General features: G+C 39.3%; 2 protein-coding genes and 3 non-coding genes across 8 annotated transcripts in view; 1 reads left to right on the top strand and 4 right to left on the bottom strand.

Annotated features, from left to right (window-relative positions):
- Window positions 1-7962: 7962 nt before the first annotated feature.
- Window positions 7963-11143, bottom strand: EEF1B2 (eukaryotic translation elongation factor 1 beta 2). Its single transcript, XM_020884320.2, has 6 exons — window positions 10805-11143; window positions 10226-10348; window positions 9118-9244; window positions 8777-8843; window positions 8250-8375; window positions 7963-8162 (listed from the first exon to the last, which is right to left on the bottom strand). Exons 1-6 carry the CDS (start codon window positions 10882-10884, stop codon window positions 8008-8010), a joined length of 678 nt encoding a protein of 225 aa, XP_020739979.1. The 5' UTR covers window positions 10885-11143; the 3' UTR covers window positions 7963-8007.
- On the bottom strand, window positions 8516-8650 carry LOC139032318 (small nucleolar RNA SNORA41). Its single transcript, XR_011484844.1, has one exon. It is a non-coding gene; the product is annotated as a small nucleolar RNA SNORA41 (small nucleolar RNA).
- LOC139032317 (small nucleolar RNA SNORD51) lies at window positions 8921-8999 on the bottom strand. Its single transcript, XR_011484843.1, has one exon. It is a non-coding gene; the product is annotated as a small nucleolar RNA SNORD51 (small nucleolar RNA).
- A 257-nt stretch (window positions 11144-11400) lies between the features above and the next one.
- The window catches only part of NDUFS1 (NADH:ubiquinone oxidoreductase core subunit S1), a 28870-nt gene continuing 13769 nt past the window's right edge, over window positions 11401-26501 (top strand). Inside the window, exons 1-13 of one of the 4 annotated variants that reach the window (XM_070458521.1) lie at window positions 11401-11549; window positions 13184-13231; window positions 14052-14113; window positions 14787-14878; window positions 16993-17100; window positions 17765-17841; window positions 18480-18561; window positions 18653-18783; window positions 19222-19407; window positions 21941-22075; window positions 22728-22842; window positions 24493-24638; window positions 24993-25121. In XM_070458521.1, the coding sequence (XP_070314622.1) occupies window positions 14053-14113; window positions 14787-14878; window positions 16993-17100; window positions 17765-17841; window positions 18480-18561; window positions 18653-18783; window positions 19222-19407; window positions 21941-22075; window positions 22728-22842; window positions 24493-24638; window positions 24993-25121 (1262 nt within the window). In that variant the 5' untranslated portion in view covers window positions 11401-11549; window positions 13184-13231; window position 14052. Of the gene's footprint in view, window positions 11550-13183; window positions 13232-14048; window positions 14114-14786; window positions 14879-16992; window positions 17101-17764; window positions 17842-18479; window positions 18562-18652; window positions 18784-19221; window positions 19408-21940; window positions 22076-22727; window positions 22843-24492; window positions 24639-24992; window positions 25122-26501 lie in introns of all 4 variants that reach the window. The other 3 variants (XM_070458519.1, XM_070458520.1, XM_070458518.1) reach the window with 3 other exon arrangements.
- TRNAG-CCC (transfer RNA glycine (anticodon CCC)) lies at window positions 22990-23062 on the bottom strand. Its single transcript has one exon. It is a non-coding gene; the product is annotated as a tRNA-Gly (tRNA).

Raw genomic sequence — 26501 nt, 5'->3', positions numbered from 1 at the left:
CATCTCTAAAATTAAAAAGGGAAACTTGAAAAGTCAAAATTAATAAATATTCTGAGTTTATTTGAAAGTCTAATGAAAAGTTATGGGTCCTTTCCCCAGGAAAAAAATGCTTTTAAATAAAATTTCAGCGAGTCCTTTTACCCCAGGCAAAGAACTTCAATTTTAGTGGCTTTTAAAATAGATGATAACGGGGTTTCCTTGGTGGTCCAGGGGTTAGGAGTCTACTTTGTGATGCAGGAGACACAGGTTCACTTCCTGGTCTGGGAGGATCCCACATGTTGCAGGCAACTCAGCCCGGGCACCACAACCGTTGAGCCTGTGCTCTGGAGCCGGGGAGCCGCAGCTCCGGTGCTGCAACTAGGGAAACGCATGCGCCCCAGAGCCTGTGCTCTGGAGCCGGGGAGCCGCCGCTCCGGTGCTGCAACTAGGGAAACGCATGCGCCCCAGAGCCTGTGCTCAGCAACAAGAGAAGCCATCACAGTAAGAAGTCCAAGCACAGCATCGAAGACCCGGCACAGCCAAAAATAAATAAATAAAACAGCTGAGAGTCTGGGTGTAACCTACAGGAATCTACTAGTGGAAAATAGCAACCAATGCAAGCACTTTCTAGCAGAAACAGGAGTTCACTTTTATTCTCAACTTGAGGGAAGATCCAGAGAGTAGTGTAGGACCCAAGGCTGGGCCCAGAGTTAGAGACTTCAAGCCTCCTCCCCTGGCAGCTGGAACTGGATAGTGAGGCTCTCCAGGGGTCTAATAACCTCTCATGAGTAGAATGAATGAATGAAAGCACTGAGGGGGCTGGAGGAAGAGGACTGCACTGAGGCAATCTGAGGAGGAAGCAAGGAAGCTCAATGCCTAGTTGGCAGAAGAGTAAAGAATCCCATCGCTCCCAGGGACTGGGGCATGAACCCAAGAAGGCAGATCTGATTCCTTCCCAATGGAAGGAAACAGCCAAACAGAGTGCAATTTTCAGGGCCTCCTGAGGCAGGATATCTGGCTTTGAATTATGACTCCCAATTTACCCTAGCTCTATGACCTTGGCTAAATTGACCTAAATTTTTAGACCTCAGTTTCCCCCATCTGCAAAATGAATTCATAATAGTAGTACCTACTACATAGGGTTATTATGAAAATTAAATGAACTGACAAAGGTGAAGTACTTCAAGTGGGTGCTTAGTCCTAAATACTTAATATTACCTGGTATTATACTTATTTCAGTGAAACTCTCAGGATCTTCTGACATAGTAATTACTTATTAATGTTAGAGCCCCTCCTCCTCTTGAATGAATATTAAAAAAATCTCATAGGAAGAAGAAGGGAACTTACACAAAGAATTTCAAATTTTATAAATTTTATTTAAAAATATGTATTTATTAAGAATTTCCTGGCAGTCCGGTGGTTAAGACTCTGTGCACTCACTGCCTAGGCCCCAGGCCCAATCCCTAGTCTGAGTACTAAGATCTTATAAGCTGCACATTGTGGACAAATTAATACATATTTTTTAAAATTTATAAAGTTTAGAAATACTATAAAAGGATATTATGGCCTGAGAGGCTACAAGAGGCAGGAAAAGTAGAATGAAAGACATTAAAAGAGGTGATTTAAGTGCAGCTAGAATGACTGTAATTTTAACAAGTGCAGGTGAAAAAGTATTTCAGGTAGGTGGCACCACAAGAGCATATGTTTAGAGGATGGAAAACAGGCGGTGTTCAGAAAAGAGAGGCATCCCATTTTATAGGGACAAAGCAAGGATAGAAGATTCCCAGGTTGGAGTCAGGCTTGACTAGTAATTCACCATTCAATATTCTTCCATATGTGCAGCGGTTCTTTGAGGATGCACACCTAGAAGTCTGTGGACAGTTTCCTTTGACGTTCACTTGACTAAAAGCTGGGTTTCCCTTGTGGCTCAGTTGCTAAAGAATCCACCTGCAGTATGAGAGACCCAGGCTCGATCCCTGGTTTGGGAAGGTCCCCTGGAGAAGGAAAAGGCTACCCACGCCAGCATCCTGGCCTGGAGAATTCCAGGGACTGTATAGTCCATGGGGTCGCAAAGAGTCGGACACGACCGAGTGACTTTCCCTCACTTCACTTTACTAAAAGCTATTCAGGACAACGATATTCCAAATGGCAGACTTCCTTTTGGGACATTTTCTCAATGCAACTATTATCCATACAGGGCATGTATGGAGAGAATATCTGTTTATCTTTCTTAATTTTCATTTTAAGTTTATCCTTATGTGATAATGTTGTTTTACTTTTCCTAGTTGAGGGTATGAAGCAAGAGTTAGATGAAACAGGATCAAATTGTCTAAATGCCGGAATGAAGAACTTTCCCCATTCTGTTGCCAATATATTACCTGGCCCATGAAGACATGGGTTTGCGTTCCTTCTCTCTCACTTACTAGGTGAGTAACTGGGGAATGATCTTTCAGAGGTGTATCCTTATCTGTAAGTGCTGATGATAGTGTTTGCTTTATCTCACAGGCTTATAATGGGGTTCATATTAGACAAAGTATGTGAGGCAAGCACTTTTTTAACTTATTTTATGGACAATAACTGTCATTGCCAAATGTATTTGGAAAAAAATTACACACACATCCAAAAACACTAATGCAACTCTTTTTTGTATCTCTATCTTTGTCCATAAGCTTATAGTTCATAGTTATGGCCAGTGAAACAATCAAACATTTTCATTGCTGCTATAGTCTCCGTTACTTTCTAAAGTAAATGTATTAAATTTATAAAAACTTTCACATATGCCATGATTTAGCCCTTTCTGTTGTTAAAACAGTCCTCTTATTTCCCTGCTTTTGTCCATAGATCTCCAGATCAGGGCTTTTTTTTCTTTTTTTACTGAAATAGAGTTGACATACAATACTGTATTAGTTTCAGGTGTACAACATAGTAGTTTGACATTTATGTACATTAAAATTGGTCACTATACTAAATCTAGTTAACACCTGTCACCATAAAAAGCTACTATAATTTTACAGACTATAGCCCCTGCACTGTACATTACACTGCTGTGACTTATTTTAAATTTGTCCCTCTTAATTCCTTTCATTTCTTTCACCACCCTCCACCCCTCCCACCCACGCCCACCTCACCTCTGCTCTGCCTTTGTCACATTCTCTGGCCTGGAAACCAGATTCCCCGTTACCCTCACAGAATGAGCCAGCCTATAACTCAGATGTCTCTATAACCTGGCCCTGTCTATTCATAATCCCAAATTGACACTATAAAATCCAGCCAAACTGGTCTAATTGCCTCCCAAAACTGTTCTCATTCTTGCCTTCTCATTCTGTCTTTCACACCATCCTGGAACTCTCTCTTCTTCAAATGAATGACTGATTAAGATCTATCCAACTCAAGTCCTAACTCTTCTAAAAAACTTTTATTCAATTCTAGCCTTTCCTCAGTCTCTGGACTTTTGGATTACTGTGACCTCTCCTTATCCGCAGGTTCTACATCTGCAGATTCAACCAACCACAAATAAAAAATATCTGAAAAAAGAAAAAACTCCAGAAAGTTGTGAAAAGCAAAACTTCAATTTGTCACGTGTGGGCAACTATTTACATATCATTTACATTGTATTAGGTATTATAAATAGTCAAGATGATTTAATACAGGAGGATGCTAGTAGGTTATATGCAAATACTATGCCATTTTATATGAGAAATTTGAACATCTTAGGATTTTGGTACCTGAGATTGGGGGTGGTTCCTGGAACCAATCCACCCTTGGATACTGAAGGATGACCGTACTTGTTTAATCACAAAATAACTTAACAATTTTAAGGATGTTTGAACCACCTCCCTTTGGTTATTTTCTTAATCCTTTTGTAATTTTATAACATCTAACACAGTGACACTGAATGAATCAGTTTTGAATTCCCACACTGTGCCCAGTTCTTATATTGGATGGATGAAAATGAAAAAATAAGGTTTCAGCATCAGGTAATCACTTAGGGAGCATATCAAAAAAGATGGGGTTCTTATTCTAAGGCCAGAAACAGAAAAAACTCTCTTTCTCTATATATACCTATGCCTTCTGAGCATACTAGTTCAAAAAAAACAATTCAGTATACTGGCTCATGTGAATATGTGAGCATAAAAACTGAATGCAAACGAAAGATCCAACAACCAGACTAAGTAAGATATGAGAAAATGGATTATATAACTCTTAAAAAAATGAGAAAGTCTTTTATGTACCATTATAGAATAAAAGATATCCAAGTTTATTTCTATGCACAAAACTTAAGATGCATAAATTTACATCATATGCTATAATTAATACGCTACAATTAGTCTTTATATATGCTTAGACTAGCTCTGGAAAGGCCTAAGAAACTGCTGACCTTGGTTGCTTTTATGAAAGTGAATGGGAGACCTGGGGGACAGGGAAGACTTCACTGTATAAACTCTAGAATTTTGAATGATATTAATGTGTTACCTTTTTATATAACACTCAAAGATACCATTAATTTTTCATTCAAGGCCATGGAGTCAAGATCTTAAAGTCATATGCTTCATTATTTTAAGACTTACCAGACAGCTGTGGTTTGAATTGACTATTCTAAATTTCTTAACTCTCTTTTCTAATATTTATTGGGTTGCGTTGGGCCTTAGTTGCAGCACACGGGATCTTCATTGCAACATGACGGGTCTTCAGTTGCTGCATGCGAGCTCTTAGTTGTTGCACATGGGATTTAGTTCCCTGACCAGGGAGTGAACCTGGGCCCTCTGCACGGGGAGCGGAGTCCTAGCCACTGGGCTACCAGGGAAGTCCCTCTGACTTACTTTTAACCATTGTTTTTCCTATATTTTGGCAGCGTGGTCTGCGGTATCTTGGTTCGGATCAGGAATCCGTGTCCCCTACAGTGAAAGCACTGTGCCTTAACCACTGGACTCCAGGGGAGCCCCTTAAAAACATTTTTAATCATTAGTTTAAAATTAATGACTTTTCATACTTAACATTTTGGTCAAGCTACTTGGTACTCAAGCTATCTGGTACTCAAGTCAGTGACTGAATTATTTTTGGCCACTCACTAGGCTACTACATCTCTGCTTTTCCGTATCATTTCCAGAATCCCCAGGCTCCGCTGTTTGCCACAAAATCAAGTGCTGCCCTCTGCTGGCTCTCATAATCGTGACAACCTGAAAGTATCTCCAGTGATTTTAGACTGGGTCTGTTGTAATCTTTGGCCTACAGACTACAAAATGAACATTTTCGGACATCTACAATTCCCAAGTTCTACTTTTCTGAAAACTACTACTGCAAAAAATACATACTCAAGGAACTTCCTTGGTGGTCAGTGGTTAAGACTTCACACTTTCAATGCAGGGGTCCTGGGTTTCATTCCTTGGTCAAGGAACTAGATCCCACATGCCACATCCAAGACTTCTTGTTCAGTTGCTCAGTTGTGTCCAAGTCTTTGCTACCCCATGGACTGCAGCACACCAGGCTTCCCTGTCCTTCACCATCTCCCACAGTTTGCTCAAACTCATGTTCACTGAGTCAGTGATGCCATCCATCTCATCACGTTGTCCCCTCTTGCAACTAAGACCGGCCACAGACAAATAGGTAAAAAACATTAAATATATATATATATATAATGTATACTCAATGTTCAGTATACTGCAAACTGTTAACACGCAGCTGCTTCCAATCCTGGACTATCACTGACTACAGGACCACTCTCCTCTCAGGACTTTCATTCAACTGTAGCACCACCTGTTTTGAAGATCCCCCACCCCGACAGACTTGGTCAGACTTACAAATTCAGGTAGAATGTCCCACTTCCTCACCCAAGCTAGACTCATGAACCACAGCCTAGGGATCAATCACCCATCGTTAGGCCTCCCTCCCAAACACTACTACACAGTTCAGTTCAGCTGCTCAGTCATGTCCGACTCTCTGTGACCCCATGGACTGCAGCCCGCCAGGCTTCCCTGTCCATCACCAACTCCCGGAGCTTACTCTAACCCTACTCACTGAACCTCACTTAACCTTACTCCCTAACTCACGTCCGTGGAGGCGGTGATGCCATCCAACCATCTCATCCTCTTGTCGTCCCCTTCTCCTGCTTCAGCCTTCCCAGCATCAGGGTCTTTTCCAAGGAGTCGGTTTTTTGCATCAGGTGGACAAAGTATTGGAGTTTCAGCTTCACCATCAGTCTTCCCAGTGAATATTCAGGACTCATTTCCTTGAGGATTGACTGGTTTGATCTCCTTGCAGTCCAAGGGGCTCTCAAGAGTTTTCTCCAACACCACAGTTCAAAAGCATCAATTCTTCGGCGCTTAGCTTTATGATCCAACTCTCACATCCATACATGATTACTGGAAAAACCATACCTTTGACTAGACAGACTTTTGTCAGTAATCTCTCTTTTTAATCTGCTGTCTGGTTTGCTGCAGTCACCATCTGCAATGACTTTGGAGCCAAAGAAAATAGTCTACCACTGTTACCCTTGTTTCTCCATCTATTTGCCATGGAGCAATGGGACTGGAGGCCATGATCTTTGTTTTTTCAATGTTGAGTTTTAAGCCAGCGTTTTCACTCTCCTCTTTCACCCTAAGAGGCTCTTCAGTTTTTGCTTTCTGCCATCACGACGGTGTCATCTGCATATGAGTTTATTTCTCCTGGCAATCTTGATTCCAGGATGGTATTTCACATGATGTACTCTACACGTTAGGACAATATACAGCCTTGACTCCTTTCCCCATTTGAAACCAGTCTGTTGTTCCATGTCCAGTTCTGTTGCTTCTTGACCTGCATAAAGATTTCTCAGGAGGCAGGTAAGGTGGTCTGGTATTCCCATCTCTTGAATATTAGGCCTCCCTCCCCAAACACACTACTACACAGGCTCAACATATATTTTCCCTGGAACAGTACAGAGGGCATCACTTAAAATTTGCAATGTTGCCTTGATAAAGGTTGCAATTCATGACAACTTCTGGGAGTCCTCCCCTCCTCCAGGCTGCCTACAAGCTGTCACTTTGTGACCCCAATGGACTGTTGTCCACCAGGATACTCTGTCCATAGGATTATCTGGGTAACAATACTGGAGTGGGCTGCAATTTCCTTCTCTAGGGGATCTTCCCAACCCAGGGATTGAACCCATGTCTCTTGCATTAGCAGGTGGGTTCTTTACCACTAGCACCACTGGGAAACCAAGCTCTGGGTTAGGTAGGTATCCTTTAGTAAATCATACATCCTAACTCATGTAACACGTAACATTTTTAGTTGGGACTTTTAATTGTGATTTTAGTCACAAGTGGACCCTACCTTGAAGAGGTTAGGTCACAACAAACTACTGTCAGCCATTGTCAGCAACTCCAAAATGAGTTAGTCTTGGCCTTTAATTCCTTGAACTCCAAATGTTTAACTATCCAACAAAATATTATTTGCCACGTGCCTGGTATTGCCATAAGCACCTGTTTTTTCACTCATTTCTTATGATTCAAGATATTCTGAATATTCTCATTGAGGAGTCAGCTCAGATATTAGGTAACTTTGTAACTGAGCCATTATATATGGGCCAAATTAACCTAAAATCAACTCTTGGCAATTAACTGCCTTGGACCCAGGTAACTAAAGTCCCAAAAGCCAAGTGATAGTGGTCAAAGAAAAAAGCAAAACTCTTACTACAAATTCTCAGTCAAGTGTACCTCTCCAATAATATAAACACTTGAAATACTGCAGTAAAAGTTGCAGCATCACTTACAGAGGACGTCACTAACAGGTAGGGAAGCTGTCCATAGTCCACTTTTGTTTTATAAAATCTACCTTACATCTATGCATAGCCACCGTATTCATAATAGGTAGTCCCCCTTTTTTTTGGCTAAATGTTGAACAACAATGCTGACCTAAATTATTTATGAATTATCTAGCCACTGAATTTCTTCCCTCAAAAATGGAATATAAGTACCACTTTCTTATTTAGAAATCAAGAGCCAAGGATTGTCTTTCAAACTTTTATTTAAGGGCACTGATCCATGATGGATTTTAGATCTTGTTGAACGCAGCCACATCCATAGACTGTACATACTCATCGAAAGCAGTGATCTGCTCCTCCAGCATGTCTGTCCCAACTTTGTCGTCTTCAACTACACACTGTATTTGAAGTTTTTTAATGCCATACCCAACTGGAACTAGTTTAGCTGAAAAGAAGATCGAAAAAAATCTTAGAATTGACACAGTTGGAAACTATGCAGATGCCAGTGTCAAAAAGAGAAGACTAAACTCACAAGAGCCCCAGACCAAGCCGTCTGCTTGAATGCTTCTGACGCACTCCTCTAGTTTTGCCATATCGGTCTCATCATCCCAAGGTTTCACGTCTAATAAGATGGAAGACTTGGCGACAAGTGCTGGTTCTAAAAAAATTTAAAAAGTGTACAGGAAACAGCATTGTTCAAACAATTCCTTTTGTCCTACTCCAAGTCACTTAACAAATTTTAAATGTGTTTCTAAATGGATCATCTCCTTAGCCACACAAAGGTACAGAACACACACCTTGTGTTTGTCACACACATGCCCACTTTCTGTGTGTGCTGAGAAAGAGGTGTTGAGTTGTGTGACAGTTTCTTTCCCACAGTGGAATGCCACAGCTGCTACCTTTAAGAACAGCTGCAGACCAGTAGCTGTGGAAGTTTTGAAGCTCTACTTCAACAAAATGGGGAGAAAAGGAAATTACTTTAGAGGTTAGTTTTTTAAAAGATTATTCGCATTATGAAATCTATTAAGTCAATTAGACACGAATCATAAAATAACCCACTTTTGGCTTTCTTTGACTCATACTGGGCAAGGCGTTCTTCTCTTAGCCTCTTGGCTTCTTCACTTTCCTGTAAAGGAAAAAATTTCATGTATTTCACAAAATGGGTTGCTCCTCAGTTTAAAGCTGGTGGGTTGTAACAAAGACTGGCTTTGTCAGATAAAAGCAAATCCATCACGAGCTCAGCCGAAAGATGGTGATTTGATTTTATTCATCAGGTAGCTGGTCAGAAATTTTAAAAGGCAGGTAATTTTAAGTGAAGCCAGGGTTAAAACCCAGGGATTTTGGCTACAGAGCCTGCGCTTAAGCACAATGATACACACATAAGTCAATTTATGCCATACCTCCTCATCATCAGATCCAAAGAGATCAATGTCATCATCATCTTTACTATCTGTAGCTCCACTTTCTGTGGTGTCTTCCACATTAGCAGGGCCATACTTGCCCAAAGCTTTCTTCACTCCTGGCAGGCTTGAAAAAAAAAATCAATCAACTATTACTAGGTCAGCATGATGTCCCCTTTCATATAAGTTCACATGAGAGGAACTTGTTTTCTTTACAATTAAAGAATCTCTTTTGTACTAAGAATTTACCCTTCAACTCTCTCTGGTAAATACCTGGTATATATGTTTAGCTGCTCACCCAACAAAAATCAGTACCATGTGAAACATTATATTCAATATGGACAACAATATACTTTCAGAATGAATTATTTCTATTTGAGATTTCACTAAGTATGCTCAGTTCCATTCTTAGTGAACTGGAGTCTACCTCCAGTTCAAACTTCCATTTTGTTAGCAGTTTCAGAAGATTGGAGAAGGACTCGCTCATCCCACAGGTGGGCCCCCCCAGGTCAAAGTCAGGCACATTGGCAGGGCAGTATGGGGAAAAGCTGAATTGCTGTTTTTCATCAAGTAAAATTCATATTTCATGGCAAGACAAAATAAAAATTGAAAATAAAATTTTTCTTAGTTTACTTGAACCACCTCCCTCCCCTCTAGGCTGCATTGTATATGTGCATTAACCAACCCTCTTAAAGAAATATTTCTTCTTAATCTTGGATCATGATGAACCATGACTTGCTTTGCACTTGTAGATCTAGATTATATAAACTGTCATTAAATAATACATTAATTAATGTACGGCCTTGTCTTACTTATGTGGAGGGAAGAGTTGTCAGGTTTTGGAGGAGTTTTTCTGAGGTTATAATCCTCGATGTGGCTTGAATAAAATTTTCTATTTCCTAGATTGGCCAATTTTTTTCTTCAGTATGGTTACGTTCTACCTGCTACGTGAAAAAAACGGGAGGATTTTGGTCTCGGCCCTTCTCAAGTCATGGAGAAATATCCCAACAAAACTAAAATATCCTGAACCCTAACTTGTCGAGTGGAAACCCCGAGTTTAAGCTCTGAAAGCATTCTATTTTTCAAGCAAACACAAAAATAATTTTACCTGGCCTTTTCCTTCTCATAAGATTTAATGTGATTATACCAACGGAGGGCATGACACAAGTCGGCAGGTGGTGGGCCGGAGACGGCTTCAAATACTGCCACATCTGCTTGTGATGGCACATACCTGGCGATGATACAAACGTAATTACACACAGTTTTATAAGGAGAGATACAAACACCAGCAAATGAATGACAAACGCTACGAACTCGCTCTTTCGTCACCGGGGTACCTAAGCTGCTTTGTCGTTTGTAAGAAACAAGCTTCTTAGGATCAGAGATCATTTATTTGGTTCTCCGCGATACCCTGAGACACTGAGACCTGTTTGCCACTCAGTAGACCTCTTCAGAAATTGCAATTGCTAACACGGAGCTACAGGCTTACATCTGTTAACCAAGCAAAGACGTGGAAAAACCTGGTGGAGTTAAGCATGCGGAAAAAGCACATTTTAACCCTTGTTCCCTCGCAACCCCTCCCCCGAGAGGGCCCTGGGACCGGGTTTCCCTTCCTCGAGCCGCAGCCGAGGCGGCGCCACGTGGCCCCACCAACCCGGCCCTGCCCGACCCGGGCCAATGCGCTCACCCCTCTATGTAACTCTTGTCCGCCAAGTAGTCGTTGAGCACCTGGAGGCCAGCGGGGCTTTTCAAGTCTCCAAAACCCATGGCGAAGGCTAATCTAGAACTGGGAGGCAGCCAAGAAAAAGAGGCGCGCAACCGGTCAGCGCCCAGCGCAAAAAGGAAAAAAGGGCCGCAAAAGGCCGGAAATCCCTTATATAGAAACGGAGGCGTTTCTCTCCGAGGCCCCCGACCGCAGGTTAAAGGTCAAAGTACGTTAAGATTCTTCAAAGTAAAAAGCAAAGGCTCTGAATTAATGGCCCGCAATCTATCCGTTGGCCTTTCTTTGCGCTTGGAAATCAATTAATAAAATGGGTATTTCTTAAATTGCTACCTCCAAGGTTTTCGAAGACTCTAGGACCCGCCCTCTGGGGGTGCCGGAGATGGCCGAAAACGCTCGGCCTCAGCCGACAGGCCTCTTCCGGCGGAACTGCGGGTCCGAGCCGGCCCCCGTCACCCCCAACTCCACCCCGGCCTCCTCCCGGGTGCTACGCCCTCTGCCCCGCCCTCTGTTAAGGCGACGGAAGTTGCCGAACTCTATCAGCCGGAAATTGTCGAACTTGGGTTTCTAGTCCCTCCCGGCTTTCCGTTCTTCCAGGCCCGGCTGGCGGAGATACCCGAGACCGCCATACTGAATAAGCAGCTGGGCCTCTGAAGGGGTCGGTGTATTGCAGACAGTTCTGCAGGGTAGCCTCGTCGGCTCCAGGGAGAAGGTGAGGTCGTGTTTGGGTGAGAAGGCTGAGGTGCCCCAGCCCCTGCGTTTGTTTATTGAGGAGACTGTTTCCTTTGTCTCAGCCCACTCATTCTCCTCTTGTCCTTGACTTTGCGCCGCGTTCCACCCCGCCTCCTCGGGAACCCCCGAGAGCCGGCAGGTGAGGACTGTTAGGCAAGATCTCTGGTCTGATGGAGCAGAGAGTAGGAGGAAAGCTGGAGGCCCTGGGGAACGCTGACCCGAGTGCACCTTGTGGGTGACCTTCCCTTTGCAGGGGAATACAAGACAGTCCCCTTCCTGGAGAGGACCTGTGTCAGTGACTTAGGCCTGAAGACTGAGCCTTTTCCCCCAAATTAACATATTCCTGATACAGGGCATCTTTGGCCGCTGTTGCCTTAGCAACTGCATGCCTCTTGTTTTGTGTTTTGGTTTTTTTCAAGGGCTGCATTGGGTAGCCCTTCTCCTTTTTCACTGGTGGGGAAGAAAGGGACATTTAAACAGTTGGCCCGAAGGTTGCACTGCAAATGACAAAGCTACCTTGTTTAATTTTGGGGGATCTAATGCATGTACATGTACTATTTCTGTTTCTGAGCGTATAGAAGATGTAACATGAACTGTTTCTGATGAATAAACATCAAGTTGGTTTTTTACTGAAAGTCTTTTTTTTTTCCTCCACTAAATTGTATGTGCATCTTTGTGTGTGTGTGTGTGTGCATCTTTAAGCAGGGGGTTACAAGGCTGCCAGAGTACCTACACTCTTTAATGCCAAGAAAGTGGAAGTGATGGCCAGATGGTAGAGATAGAACTCATTTAGCAAATAGTTATTGGATGTCTATTATAGACTAGAAGTGAGTCCACATGGAAGAATTAAATGACACGACTGGGGAGTAGTTATGATAGTTTTAGTTAGACTGGTCTAAGAAAATCTCCCTGAGACATGCCTTTTAAGGCAGAAGTTTGAAGGATGAGGAGGGCCCAGAAAGATCTGAGGAAAGAGCACTTCTGTCTGAGGCCACGGCCCCTGGGAAGATGGGGGAGGCAGTGGCAGCGGAGTGGAAGCCAGGAGACCTTTTAGGGGCTGTTCTAACATCCAAGCGAGAGATGATGGTGGCTTGGAATAGTGAGGGAGAGAAGTGGATGAGTGCAGGATACATGGTGAATGTGCAGTGGTATTACCCCTGTACCAAAACGTGTCCAGTCTGGTTTTAGAAATGATTCATCATTAGCACTTTCCCATCTTATATTTGATTTTTTCTGTTCCTGCAAGGTAGCCAAATAAGTGTAAAGCACTTATCAAAGTATTGCAAATCTGTATTGCTTATGTTGGGGTTATGCAGTCTTCCATTTGATGCTGAGTGGTCAATGCAAATAGTCTTTGTGGATTTCCTAGCTAAAGTAGGCACCAGTTTCATATTGTATTGGACATGAACAAAATAGTAATTAAAAATGTTTACACTGTTGTTTGAAATATTGATTGTTGATTTTGAATCTGTCCTGTTCTGATTCAGCAATGTTTTGTCCATATGACCAAGTGAATGGACAGGAAACTCTAAAAGATCAAATAACTTTTCAGTGTTTGCTTGTGTACACCTTTAATTGGTGTTAAGTTATGTAACCCACTTTCATTTATTTCAGTAATTCAGCAAATTCTGCAGAGAGGGCTTCTCAGCTGCAGCACTTTAGGTAATTCTATATTATGGGAGATTGTCCTGAGTATTGTAGAATCTTTAATAGCACCCTGACCTCTACCCATTAGATGCCAATAGATTTCCCCTCATCATGACTACAGACAACTTCTCCGGACTTTGCTAAATGTTCCTGGGAAACAAAATTGTGTCTTGTAGAGAACCACTCTTTTAGAGCTTACTGTGCGCGAGCCTTGGGGGTAGGCATAGAAAGATTCAAGAAGTTCATAATACGGTGGAGGGGTAGAACAAACACATAAACAAATAATTGCAAATCTGAAAGATAGTGTACTACTTGACACAGAAAATGGCACTCCAGAGTTTTTCAAGCTTAGGCTTGTGAATATCTTAGGCTCAGAATATCTCAGGAGCATTTAGTAGATAACTGCTCAGAACATAGAATTTTGGAATGTGTATTAGCAGGAAATGAAGGCAGAAAGGTAGGCTTTATTTTATATAGCAACTAATGATAAGCTAATTCTTGGAATTTATTTTACTACATAGTTGTATTTAAGTTTGACCATTTGTTTATAATTAAAAACAACAAAACTGCCATTTGTATATAATTAGAAGGCTCATATTTATATACTAGCAGCTCTTCCTTAACTTCTTGATGATGTAAAAGTCAGTTACTTTATCTGAGATGGAGTAATCTCATCTCTATAATTTGAGAAACAATATCAGGACTTGTGAAATGTTCGATGGAATAAAATATATATATGAAGTGCTTTAAAACCATGAAATATTACTGAAAAGTTTGTTATTGGGATTGTTTTTTCTAATCATAACATAGCTCTTCTTTGTTTTATTTTTAGCAGTATGTTAAGGATATCTGTAAGAAAGGCCTTAGTAGGCCTTTCCAAGTCATCTAAAGGATGTGGTGAGTATTTCTAAAATTGCATTTGTGGGCCCTAAACTGTCTATCTTTGTAAATTCATAAGTTTATGGAATGTTTCTTGAAAGACCCTAAATCCATAATAGATTTTAAATAAAAATAGAAACAATGTTGAGTCAGTGGTTTATTTTTATTATAATAGTTTTTATTAAAAATAGAATAGTTGAATAGAATAATAGAGCTTTAAACAGTTCATAGAAATGGAAAGTAGTAGGAATTGCCCATCAGTGCCAGAATGGAAAAAGCAGTTGTTCTGCTTTTGAGAAGTGATCTTCCCAGGAACATGTATTCAGTGGCATGAAAAGTTACAACTGGGACTTCCTGGCAGTCCCATGGTTACGACTCTACACTAACAGTGGCAGGAGGCATGGTTCCGTCCCTGGTAGGGAGCTAAGATTGTACACAGAGCAGGGCCAAAAAAGTTACAGCCTAAACTGCTGTTAAAAATAGACAACTCTATTCCATTTGGTATTAAGGATTGGAAGAGCTTTCCTCTAATTCAGTATTTTAAAAGTTTGCATCTAGAGAAATAGAAGGGAATAGGATAAAATGAGGAAAAAATCTAGATCTGTAGGTTAATTATTTAATCCATTACCCTCTGCTCTAATACCTTAAACTCTGCTAATTTCATCTTCACCTCAATTTTTTGGATGATCAGTTCGAACAACTGCCACAGCAGCAAGCAACTTGATTGAAGTATTTGTTGATGGTCAGTCTGTCATGGTGGAACCAGGAACTACCGTCCTTCAAGTAGGCATTAATTTTAATTCTTTATTTTTGTGCATAATCTGATATTTTTAAAAAAACATTTATTTCTTGATACTGTTTACTTCTAAAATTTTCAAGATTCCTTGACAAATGCTCATTAAAGTACTGTAGATAGTAAAATTATATGAAGATAACTTTGATTTGAAATTTTGGCATATCAGAATGAGCTTTTCTGTTTCTGACTTTATTAATGAACTTTGGCAGTTCTTTTGTTTCACTTCTGCCTTACAAATAAATTCCCATTTAGAAATTTTTAAGTTATGTGAAATAAATTATCAGTTAATATGAGTAAGTTTGGGAGAAAGATAATCTTTGTTGTGAGCCTGCTTGATGCACATTTACGTAACTTTCCTATTTTTAACAATATTTCTAGGAATGTGTCCCACAAAGCATATAAATGTGGGGTAATAGGTTCTTGAATATATGCCCTAAACACTTAATTTCTCCAATTTCTTCCAGAACTAGCAAAATTGGTCATGGAGAAGTAGTGCTTTATTCCATTGTAAATTGTTGCAGAGCTAAATGCTCTTTATTCATTTGAGCAGTAACTTTTGCACTGTCAGGCATAGAAATATAAACAATAAATATATAACAAAAGTATGTTCAGCGTACAGTGGAGAGTATTTTGGCATGAATAGAAGGTGGTAGAAGATATGTCAGAAATATCTCAGGTGATCCCTGAGAAGTTTTTAAAGGACGAATAGGTATTTATATGTGGACAAGGAAACTTCAGGTCATTTAGTACTGGTGAAACAAGGTATGTGTAGAAGAGGAGATAACAGGAAACTAGAACTGTGGTGTTGGAGAAGGTCTAGTCATTAAAGATAGTCAGTGCAATGTTAACGAGCTTGTAGATTGGCCCATCAAGAGTTTTCATGGCTACTAAGCAGTATGACATTGACTGTAGAGAATGGTAGTTTGGAGATTAAGATTAGAATGAGACAAGGATAGAGTATATCTTGCATTAGTGGAGCAGAAAATAAGAAAGCCCAAAATAGTGGCAATGGAAATGGAAACAAAAGGGTATATTCATGAGAGAGTGAGATGTAGATAGACAGGCGTTTTGGAATGATGAAGAGCAGAGGAGTTTTTGTGATTTCTGGCTTTGTTATCTTATTTGGGGATATATAGGAGAGGACAGGGCTTGCCTGTGGCTCAGTTGGTAAAGAATCTGCCTGCAATGCAGGAAACCCAGGTACGGTCCCTGGGTGGGGAAGATCCTCTGGAGAAGTAGGAGACAGAAATAGATTGAATTTTAACTGTCTAAAGAACATTCACATGTAAATGCCTGCCTGCATCAAAAGAAGTGGAGGACTGTCAGGATTGCAGATGAAGGTTCGAATGTAATCAGTATGTAAAATGAGCTAGTGTGAAGGTGGGGACAGTTGACCTACTGCATCTAGCACACAGGAAGACATGGTGCATTTTTACCAAGTTGTTAAAAATATTAAAAATTGATGAGATTGCTTTAGAGTGAGGGCTAAGGATGGAATAACTAGCTCTCAAAATTTAAGTGCATTTATAGACTCAGAGAAGGAGCAGGGATAATTGACAGAGCTGAACTAATCCCCCTCACTAGGCAAATGGGAACTGAGAAGAGCCCTTAGCCAACAGTGGGGAGTCCTGGGCGGGATATGGGGCCAAAGATAGAACCAGATTATAGTCACCTAGACGGTGTGAAATGAAGTCTAATCTAAAGGAGGAGAGCTCGTCAATGAGGAAATCCAGGGACATGAAACCACTGGGACAGAGTTTGAAGGAGGAATATTCGTAGAGAATGGTTCAGAGGAGAAGTGAGTAGTCAAGCACAGTCTGAGGACGCTTTATCCAGTTTTTAGGCTTGGTGAGGATCTTTAAAGAGGTATCTTCAGAGCAGACAGAGGTTGGAGTCAAGAACAAAGAAAAGGAGGGAAATCTCTTTGAGGATGAAGGTAGGATGAAGATGCAGATGTTTGGAGGCAGGAGTAATTAGATAAGTAGTGGAGGACCTCAGTTTTTTGTTGTTTGATTTTTGTTTTTCTTTTTCCTGTGTTTCAGACAAGGCACGGATGAGGTCAGGTTATTCTAGTACAAATATTTTTTACTTTCTCTTCTAGGCTTGTGAGAAGGTTGGCATGCAGATTCCTCGATTCTGTTATCATGAAAGGTTGTCTGTTGCTGGAAACTGCAGGATGTGCCTTGTTGAAATTGAGAAAGCTCCTAAGGTACTTAATACCTAAAATAACACACCATGCTGTAGAAGGTAGAAAACTTTAAATTATGCAGCAAGCTTTATTTAGAGTCAGTATTGTGGTAACCAAGAGTCTGGTCCTGTTTACTTCTATCTGTAAATTTTTCTGTGTGACTGATTCTCTTCATTCCACAACTGGAAACACATTGAAGAAAGTACTTTATAAGTGCAAGTCCTATATAGTTGTAATGTTTAGAAATTAAAGGGACCTTCTTAGAGCAGTCAGTATTTCCAAATGGCTATATGACACACAACATTGGAAGTGCTTATGCTGTGCCATTTTTCACTAGAGAAAAGGGTTGAAGTGAAAAGGTTCACTTTCAATTTAACTGTTTTGGCTTATGCAATTTTAGTTCAGTAGTGCCTGCTCATCAAAATAGTTATTTGATGTTCTGTTTCAGAGCCTCTTATTAAAAAATCATATTATTATAATAAAATTAAGATGATGTCTTATTTTTAAGAGAAATGTAAAGTGCCCAACTATCATATAAATATGAAAACTAAAAAACTCAGTCTTCAAAAATACTTTGTTCTTTGCTTGTTTTCAAATATATGTTTTTATATATTGGGTTACTTATAATTACAAATAAAATTTGTATAATTACAAATACTTAGAGATTTCTTCATTGAAATTCCAGGTTGTAGCTGCTTGTGCCATGCCAGTAATGAAAGGTTGGAATATCCTGACAAACTCTGAGAAAACTAAGAAAGCCAGGTACTTTACTGTTAACTCAGCATAGTGACTCTTCTTGGCAGAAGATTGCACATTTCAATATGTAGACCTTCCCCTAGATGAGAAATTCAGTATCAGACTCTGAAGAAGTTGTGCTAGGCTTTTAGCAGCAGATGGAAGTAAGTACACATAGAGGAGGTGAAGTCAGGTGTTTTATGTTTTTGAGTCTGTAGTGGAATCGGCATTAAAAACCCTTGTTTAGAACCTTGCTCAGCTTGTGATGGCCGTGAGTCTGGGGCTTATTGAGCTGAGATTATGGCAGTGATACTGTACTGTACTGGCACTGATTATGTTTGTTTTTGCTTTGCGTTCATGTTTTTCTGAATTATTGCCTGAGTTTTCTGAGGCCCATTCAGCAACTTCTGATAATTCTGTGTTAAAACTCATAATTTTCTAGGTTCTCTAATGATATTTTAATCCAGATTCATAAACATTTTTTAAATTACATATTTAATATTACTTTAATGATAGTTAACAGTAGTATTTATGATAGTAAATATAAAATCCATACTAACTATATGAGAACATACATCTGTCAAGGTTATTTAAATAGCCTATGTGTAAAGCATTTTGAATGTCAGCAATTTACTTAAGTTTGTATATTATAATCTTCTGTACAGAGAAGGTGTGATGGAGTTCTTATTAGCAAATCACCCACTGGACTGTCCTATTTGTGACCAGGGAGGTGAATGTGATCTGCAGGTGTGTAGTCTTAATTTCTTAATTCTTTTGGTTGTCTCAGGTTTTGATTTTGTTAGCAAAATTAGGTTAACTCTTTTGCAATCTACTTAAGGACCAGTCCATGATGTTTGGAAGCGATAGGAGCCGGTTTCTAGAGGGGAAGCGTGCTGTGGAGGACAAGAACATTGGGCCGCTGGTGAAAACCATTATGACTAGATGTATACAGTGTACTCGCTGCATCAGGTGATTATTTTTCTCTCTCCTGGAACAGCATTTGTATGCTTAGCTCTAGTATTCACAAAACGTGGTGGAATAATAACACTGGAAAGGATGGCAGTTTTTATTTGGTGGAAAAGAGGGGTGCTGTATTCGTCGTTTTTTACATAAGCCAGTAGAGTGAATACGTTTTCAGTTTTAGTTGATAGCAACTTCAGTTGGATTGAAAGATCAGAATCTGCAAGCATTAACTTTGTGATAACTTGAGCCGCACACATGATTTGTACAGTTTCCTGTATGAGAGTTACACCTCAAACGCCAGCATTTATATTAATTTTTATTTAGGGACGGCACTTACCATTGAAAACAAACCTTCTTGGTGTTTTGAAAATCATTATCTTTGCGATAAGAAAGGAGATAATTTTGCGGGTTTGACCAGTTGTTTGGTGCATTTTTATCCTGTAGGTTTGCAAGTGAGATTGCAGGAGTCGATGATTTGGGAACTACAGGCAGAGGAAACGATATGCAAGTTGGCACATACATTGAAAAGATGTTCATGTCTGAACTTTCTGGCAATATCATTGATATCTGCCCTGTAGGTGCCCTGACCTCTAAGCCCTATGCCTTTACTGCCCGGCCTTGGGAAACAAGGTATTTATCATTGTATTTTCTGTCCTTTACTTCAGTACTATTAAAAAAACATTTAAGATTCATTTTCTTCCTGAGTTCTAATTCTTTTGGTGTGCTAATTTTTGTTTGCTTAAAGTAAAACCCTTTTACTGGAGTGTAAGTAAAATTCATACCTTTTACTGGATGAACCTATGCAAGTCAATTGTTGTTTCTTTGGAAATGAATTCCAGAGTACTTAATCACAAAATTATTTACTTCTTCCAAAGAGTAAGATTGTGTTGATTTTGAAGAATTTATAGTTTCCTCTCATTGTATATTAAATTTTCAACCATATATACATATCATACTTTTTTTTTTAATTTTTATTTTTTTTAATTTATTTTTTTTTAATTTTTATTAGTTGGAGGCTAATTACTTTACATCATTACAGTAGTTTTTGTTATACATTGATATGAATTAGCCATGGATTTACATGTACTCCCCATCCCAGTCCCCCCTCCCTTATCATACTTTATTTAATCAATTCTTATTAGACCTTTAGTTTATTTCTATTTCTGTATAATTACAAATTTATGATAAATATATTTATATTTTCTCTGATTCTATCTCTGATTCTTCTGATTAAACTAAGAAATTAAATAGATCATTGAAATAAATTTAAATACTTTTCAGGTTCTAGAAACATTAAATTGCCCTCTAATTTTAAACTCCTACCATAGTATATAGGAGCATCTTAAAATTCCAGGCTTTGAACTGTGTGTTTATGTATAAAAAAAGCTTTAGGGGGTTTGGGCAGGGAGGAAACAGTACATAACTGAAAAGTTTAAATAGAAAATTTTTCCTCCTCTCCATGATACATACGATGGTACACTTAATGTGCTACAGGTCTCTGAGACACTATTCATTTTTCTTAAATCTTTTTTTCTCTCTGTTCTTCAGATTGGATGGATTCTGTTGATATATCGTATCAAGTTCATTCTTTTGCCATCCCAAATCTTCTATTCAACCACTGTAGTCAGCTTTTTATTACAGTTACACTTTCCAACTCCAGAATTTCTGGGGTTTTTTGTTGTTGTTTTTTTAATTTGTGTATCCTCACTGGGACTCTTCACTTATTGATTCATGGTTTCATATTTCCCTTTAATCTTATTTTTTAATAGTTATTTTTATTTATTTATTTGGCTGTGCCAGGTCTCAGTTGTGGCATCCAGGATCTTTAGTTGCGGCATGTGACATCTAGTTCCCTGACCAGTGATTGAACCCAGGTCCCCTGCATTGGGAGCTCAGAGTCTTAACCCACTGCACCACCAGGGAAGTTCTTCCCTTTCATCTTTAAACATAATTTTCCTTCTTTTATTGAACATTTTAATATTCTTGTTTTTATTTTTAAGCAGGGCTTCTTAGGAGTTGCTTCTCTGTCTGTATAGCTTAGTAGTCAGATAATGATCATGCTCAAATTCTTTGAGCCAGTAAAGCTTCCATCCTCTGCCAGTGGATCTGTGTGTGGATTGTTGTTCCTGTTTAGTTACTAAGTTGTGTCTGACTCTTTAGAGACCCCATAGACTGTAGCCTGCCGGGCTCCTCTGTCCATGGAATCTCCTAGGCAAGAATATGGGCAAGAGTGGTTTGCCGTTTCCTTCTCCATGGGAACTCTCTGACCCAGGAATTGACCCTGCATCTCCTGCACTGCAGGCAGATTCTTTTACCACTGAGCTGCGTGGATTGCCCTTGTGTGTGGATAGAGAAGCATATTCAGAGTTCTGGCTGTTTTCAGGTCTGCCCAGCTTGTGGTTCACACTAGGTCTTTTGGGCCTCTGCGTTGTCCAGCAGAGTGCGAATAGCCTGCGCTGTCTCTGGTCTCAGCTGCACATTTGTGCAGCCTTTGCTGGGAATGCTTACCCTGACTGTGACTGCAGCCTCATGCTCGTAGGTCCTTGACTTTCCTCAGCTCAGTGACCTCTAAGATATCACTTCTACAGACAACTTTTCCCATTTCTCCCAATCAAGTGAGTCTTTGTCTGCAAGAAAAAATCCCCAGTCTTCATAGCGTGCCCCATCCTACCAGAACCTCCAGTTCAAGGTGGTGAGAAGGGCAATAAGAATAGTTCCAAGCCAGAACACCACTGGTTTCCACCATCCTTTCTGGAAGTTCAGCAGTTTCTCTAAACATAAAACCTTCACATGATGTTTTATGCTTTTGTTAGCTCTCCAGAGAGTTGAGTTGGTTACTTTTGTCAGTTTTGTCTAGCTTTATTTTTGTTATTTGGAGGGAGGATTTGTCAAGCTCCTTAATCAGCCATACCCAAAACTTTATTTATTTTGATAGTCAGGTTTTCACAGTTTGGCTTTTACAGCCTTTCCAACTGGCTTCTGTTTTAGATAACAGTTCTAAAGCTTCATTTTTGTGTTATGGTCTGCTCAAATATGACTGTGTGTGTATGTGTAAGGAAAGGAAAGTATATGTAAGTTTTTTGATTTTGGTAAACCAGGTAACAGAAACCTTGTCCATTTATTCTCAAAATCAACTAGTAAATATATGTGTTTGTTTTCTTAGAAAGACAGAGTCCATTGATGTAATGGATGCAGTTGGAAGTAATATTGTGGTCAGCACAAGAACTGGAGAGGTAATGAGGATTTTGCCACGGATGCATGAGGACATCAATGAAGAATGGATCTCTGATAAAACCAGGTATGTGCTGTTTTTTCCTTTAACTTTTGCAGTTGATTTAAAGGAAATTTTATAATTTTCATTTTAAGGAACGGTCTTTTATATTTGCAAATTACTGTTTATAGACTATTGAAATCTAGATTGTTAGGCTATATAGCTAATTGGACAAAACTGACATTAATAATAATCCTAGGCTTCCATACTTACTGGTTTTCATATAGAGAAATATCTTTTTTCTCAAAGACAGAGAAATTGAAGTAAATTAAGATACTTAATCTATTGTCTCTTTTTCATTGTAGAATAGAAGCTAAATAAAAGTTTGAGTTTGCATAACAAAATTTTGATGAAATGTCTAGAGATACTCAGGTTTTATAAATGATTTGGCTTTCTCAGCTACCAAACTTATTGTAATTTTAAGTTTCTTTGGGTAGTTGAAAATAAATGATAAGGACTCAAACATTTTAGGTGGCATTTTAGTTTCAGATAATGTTTGTAATATATTAATTCATCTCCAAAGAAATCTGGAATTACTATTTGTATCCATGTATTTATTGTTCTAGTTGACCTTTAACCAACACTGTATTTAAATAACATTTCTTTTAGATTTAAAATTTTAAAATTATAGTTGTCATTTTAGAAAGATTTCACAAATGGTGTAATTTCTGTTATCTAGATTTGCCTATGATGGGCTAAAACGTCAAAGACTTACTGAACCGATGGTCAGAAATGAAAAGGGACTTTTAACACATACCACCTGGGAGGATGCACTCTCTCGTGTAGCTGGAATGGTAAAAAATTGAAATATAGAATAACTGTATTTGTGGTTTCCAAGACACATCTTTTTTTTTGGCTGTACCAGGTCTTAGTTCTGGCAACAGGATCTTCTGTCTTCGTTGCAGCATGTGGGCTCTTTAGTTGTGGCGTGTGGGATCTAGTTCCCTGACCAGGAATTGAACCCAGGCCCCCTGCATTGGGAGCACAGAGTCTTAGCCACTGGACCACCAGGGAAGTCCCACGGGGAACATCTTTCTAATGAAGAGGGGTTATGTTTCTCTTCACTTCTTTCCTCTTACCAGAATTACCTTCCATTTAACAAGCATTTATTGAGAGCCATCTGATGTCATGCTAGATGTAGGGATATAAAGATCATTAGCACATGGTTCCTACTTCCACAATCATTTAGTAGGAAAAGATGCATAATCAGGCAATTATTGTGTGCTGCTTTGGGTAATCATGCAGAAGATGATATATGAGAGCGCGCATTGGAGGGATGCCTACCAGGGCTACCATATTACCTAGGTAAGATGACAGATGACTTTTTTGTTTAGTTGCTAAGTCATATCTGACTCTTTGCAACCCCATGGACTCTAGACCACGACCCCCCCAGCCCCACCCAGGCTCCTCTGTCTGCAGGATTTTCCAGGCAGTAATGCTGGAGTGGGTTGCTGTTTCCTTCTCCAGAGGGTCTTCCTGACCCAGGGTCATAACCTGAGTCTCCCACATTGGCAGGCAGACTCTTTACCACTGAACCACCTAGGAAGCTGCTACTGCTGCCTACCTGAGAGAAGTGAAGTACCTAACCTCAGCCACCTCTTGGAAACCTGTACCATGTGGGGGAGGGGGTGAGAGAAACTGTGAAAGTTCATTTTCCCCGGCACAGGCTCACTAAAACCTAATCATAGGACTGGAAAATACTTCCCCTGCCCACTCAACCTCACCACCACGCTCACTAACCAACCACCTGTTACCTCCGTTCCTTTCACCCAATACATCACATCCATCTTTCAGCAATGACTTTCAAGGCATGCTAACAGGTAAAAGCACAGCTTGCAGAGGCTGAACAAGCATTAGACCCAGAGTCATCTGTGACAAGAATATTGGATGTATCAGACCAGGTATTTTTTAAACTATGACTAAAATGTTAAAGACCATATTGGAAAGAGAAGACCACATACGAAAATAGATGAACAATGTTAGCAGAGAGATGAAAATTCTAAGAAAAAAACAAAAGAAAAATGCTAGGGATCGAAAACACTACCAGAGATGAAGAATGCTTTTGATGGTCTCTTTAGTAGATGAGCCATGAACAAGCTTGCCAGAGCAAGATGCACAAAGGGCTTGAAGGAACGACAGATGCCTCAGAAGATTGTATTTATATAACTCCGAAGTCTCCCATCTTCCTGACCTCATTTCGAGGCCTTTTGATCCTAATTTAAAACAAACAACTTTATAACAAGCCAATGTTGTTAACCTTGACCCCACATACACTTTCTGCTTCTCACTTTCAGACTAATAATTGGTGTAAAAGCTTTTTTGTCAGAAGTTTGTTGCTTTTATTTTACTTGAAAATGACGTTTTTGTTTTGTTTTCTGAATGAGTCATTGTGGTCTTTTTCTGAACAAAGGTTTCTTGGTGATAGCCTTTTCATCCATTTCTAGTTGCAGAGTTTTCAAGGCAACGATGTGGCAGCGATTGCAGGTGGCTTGGTGGACGCTGAAGCCCTCATAGCTCTCAAAGATTTACTTAACAGAGTGGATTCTGACACCCTGTGCACTGAAGAGGTCTTCCCCACCATAGGAGCTGGGTGAGAAATTTGAGGCTAGGATCTAGGTGTTTTGTTTTCTTTCTTTCTTTTTTTCCTTCTGTTTGTAGGTTGTGTTTAAACCAACACATCTGTGGCATCAGTGACTTTTAAGTGACAACTTGGATACTCCAACATACCTACTGGTTTATTTTCACATATAGACCAAAGTCAAACCAGGAGCTATTAGAAAATCTAATTATTAATAAAGTATTTGAACCTTTGATGCAGTTTAAGAATACTTCAAAAAAATTTTTGTCAGGCAGTGAGCCATGTATTTAATGATAGAGTATTTCATGGATTGTCAGTGTTTATTAATTTTAAAGTAAACTTGGATTTTATATTTTATGTTTCTAGCACAGATCTACGTTCCAATTATCTTCTTAATACTACAATCGCTGGTGTGGAGGAGGCAGATGTTGTCCTTCTAGTTGGTACAAATCCACGTTTTGAGGCACCGCTATTTAATGCTAGAATTCGAAAGAGGTTAGTAATAATATTCTGGGTTTTGAAAACATTTACGTGATAATTTATGTATGGAAAATGACTGTCTTAGCTGATTCCTAATATTCGGAGTGAGATTCCAAAAGATAATTGAAGGGCAGCTTCTAACAGCTCCATTCCCCACTTCCCTGCTGATCATTTTTTTATCTTTTTAGTTTGAAATAAGGAACTTGAAAAGTTTTTTGTATACCTATGTTTGTGTAGTGTTCACCCAGATTAATCAATGCTAATGTTTATATTTTTTTCTTTTCTCTCCATCTATATATTTGTGTGAACATAATCATTTGAAAGTAGGTTGTATACATGATCCCCTTTTAATCCCAAACTAAACACGTCTGTGTGTGTTTCCTAAGAATTTGTCTCCATTTAAGAATTTGATTCTTTATTTAATCAAGAATTTAGTATTGATACAGTATTATTATTTTTTGTGCTCAAATTTCACTGAATTGTTTCCATAGTTTCTTTTATAATAACTTTTTTCTGCCTAGGATCCAGTCTGGAGTTACACATTGCAGTTAGTATCATGACTCTTCAGTCTCCTTTTTTGACTTTTTTTTTTTTTTTTTAAGACTACAGGCTATTTTGTAGAATGCCTCTCTTTTTATATCTTAGAGACTTGTAATAGCTCAGCCATATAGTTGATTGTCTAAACTGGGACAATGTTAAGAGTAGAAAGGGGAGTTATTATTCCAGGGTGACAGGTAAAAACCCCTACTGTCTCTGACAAACCAGAATATATGGTCACCACATTTATTACTATTTTTGGAGGAGCTGGATCCATACTTCCTTATCAGTAGACAATAAATATGAATGATGTAGTTTGTTTTTTATGAAATTTTATTTAAATGATTTTAACAGATAATTAGGACTCTGCTGTGTAGATATGACAAAATAAAAATATCACTTATTCTCAAATTAAAGTCTTTGTTTATAGCTAGCTTAGAGTTAGCATTCTAACACGCAAGTTAATTCGTTGACTTTCCTTGATGTGTGCAGATTTAGCTTATTTTGTTATACTTTGCTTTATTGTACTTTGCAGATATAGTCTGGTTTTTTTGCAAATTTAAAGTTTATGGCAGCTGTTGGTCGAGTAAGTCTTTCAGTGCTATTTTCCAACAGCATTTTCTCTCTTTGTGTCTCTGTGTCATATTTTGATAACTCTCACAATATTTCAAACTTTTTTATTTTTACTACATTTTATTATGGTGATCTTTGATCAGTGATCTTTGCTGTTACTCTTTGTTTTGGGGCACCATATATCATATCCATATAATATGTTGAACTTAATCAGTAGATATTGGTGTGTTTTGATCACTCTGCCAACTGGCCAGTCTTCCATGCCTCTCCCTCTCCTTGGGTCTC

Source organism: Odocoileus virginianus, chromosome 30 (genome assembly GCF_023699985.2).
Source record: "Odocoileus virginianus isolate 20LAN1187 ecotype Illinois chromosome 30, Ovbor_1.2, whole genome shotgun sequence".
NCBI classification, from domain to species: Eukaryota; Metazoa; Chordata; class Mammalia; order Artiodactyla; family Cervidae; genus Odocoileus; species Odocoileus virginianus.
This window is presented reverse-complemented; position numbering and strand designations above follow the sequence as displayed.

Coding starts and splice junctions, on each gene's coding strand:
- EEF1B2 (XM_020884320.2), bottom strand. CDS start 10,884: ATGGGTTTTGGAGACTTGAAAAGCCCCGCTGGCCTCCAGGTGCTCAAC. Junction 8,844..9,117: donor TTGGATCTGATGATGAGGAG/GTATGGCATAAA, acceptor TTTCCTTTACAG/GAAAGTGAAGAAGCCAAGAG. Junction 8,163..8,249: donor CGGCTTGGTCTGGGGCTCTT/GTGAGTTTAGTC, acceptor TCTTCTTTTCAG/CTAAACTAGTTCCAGTTGGG.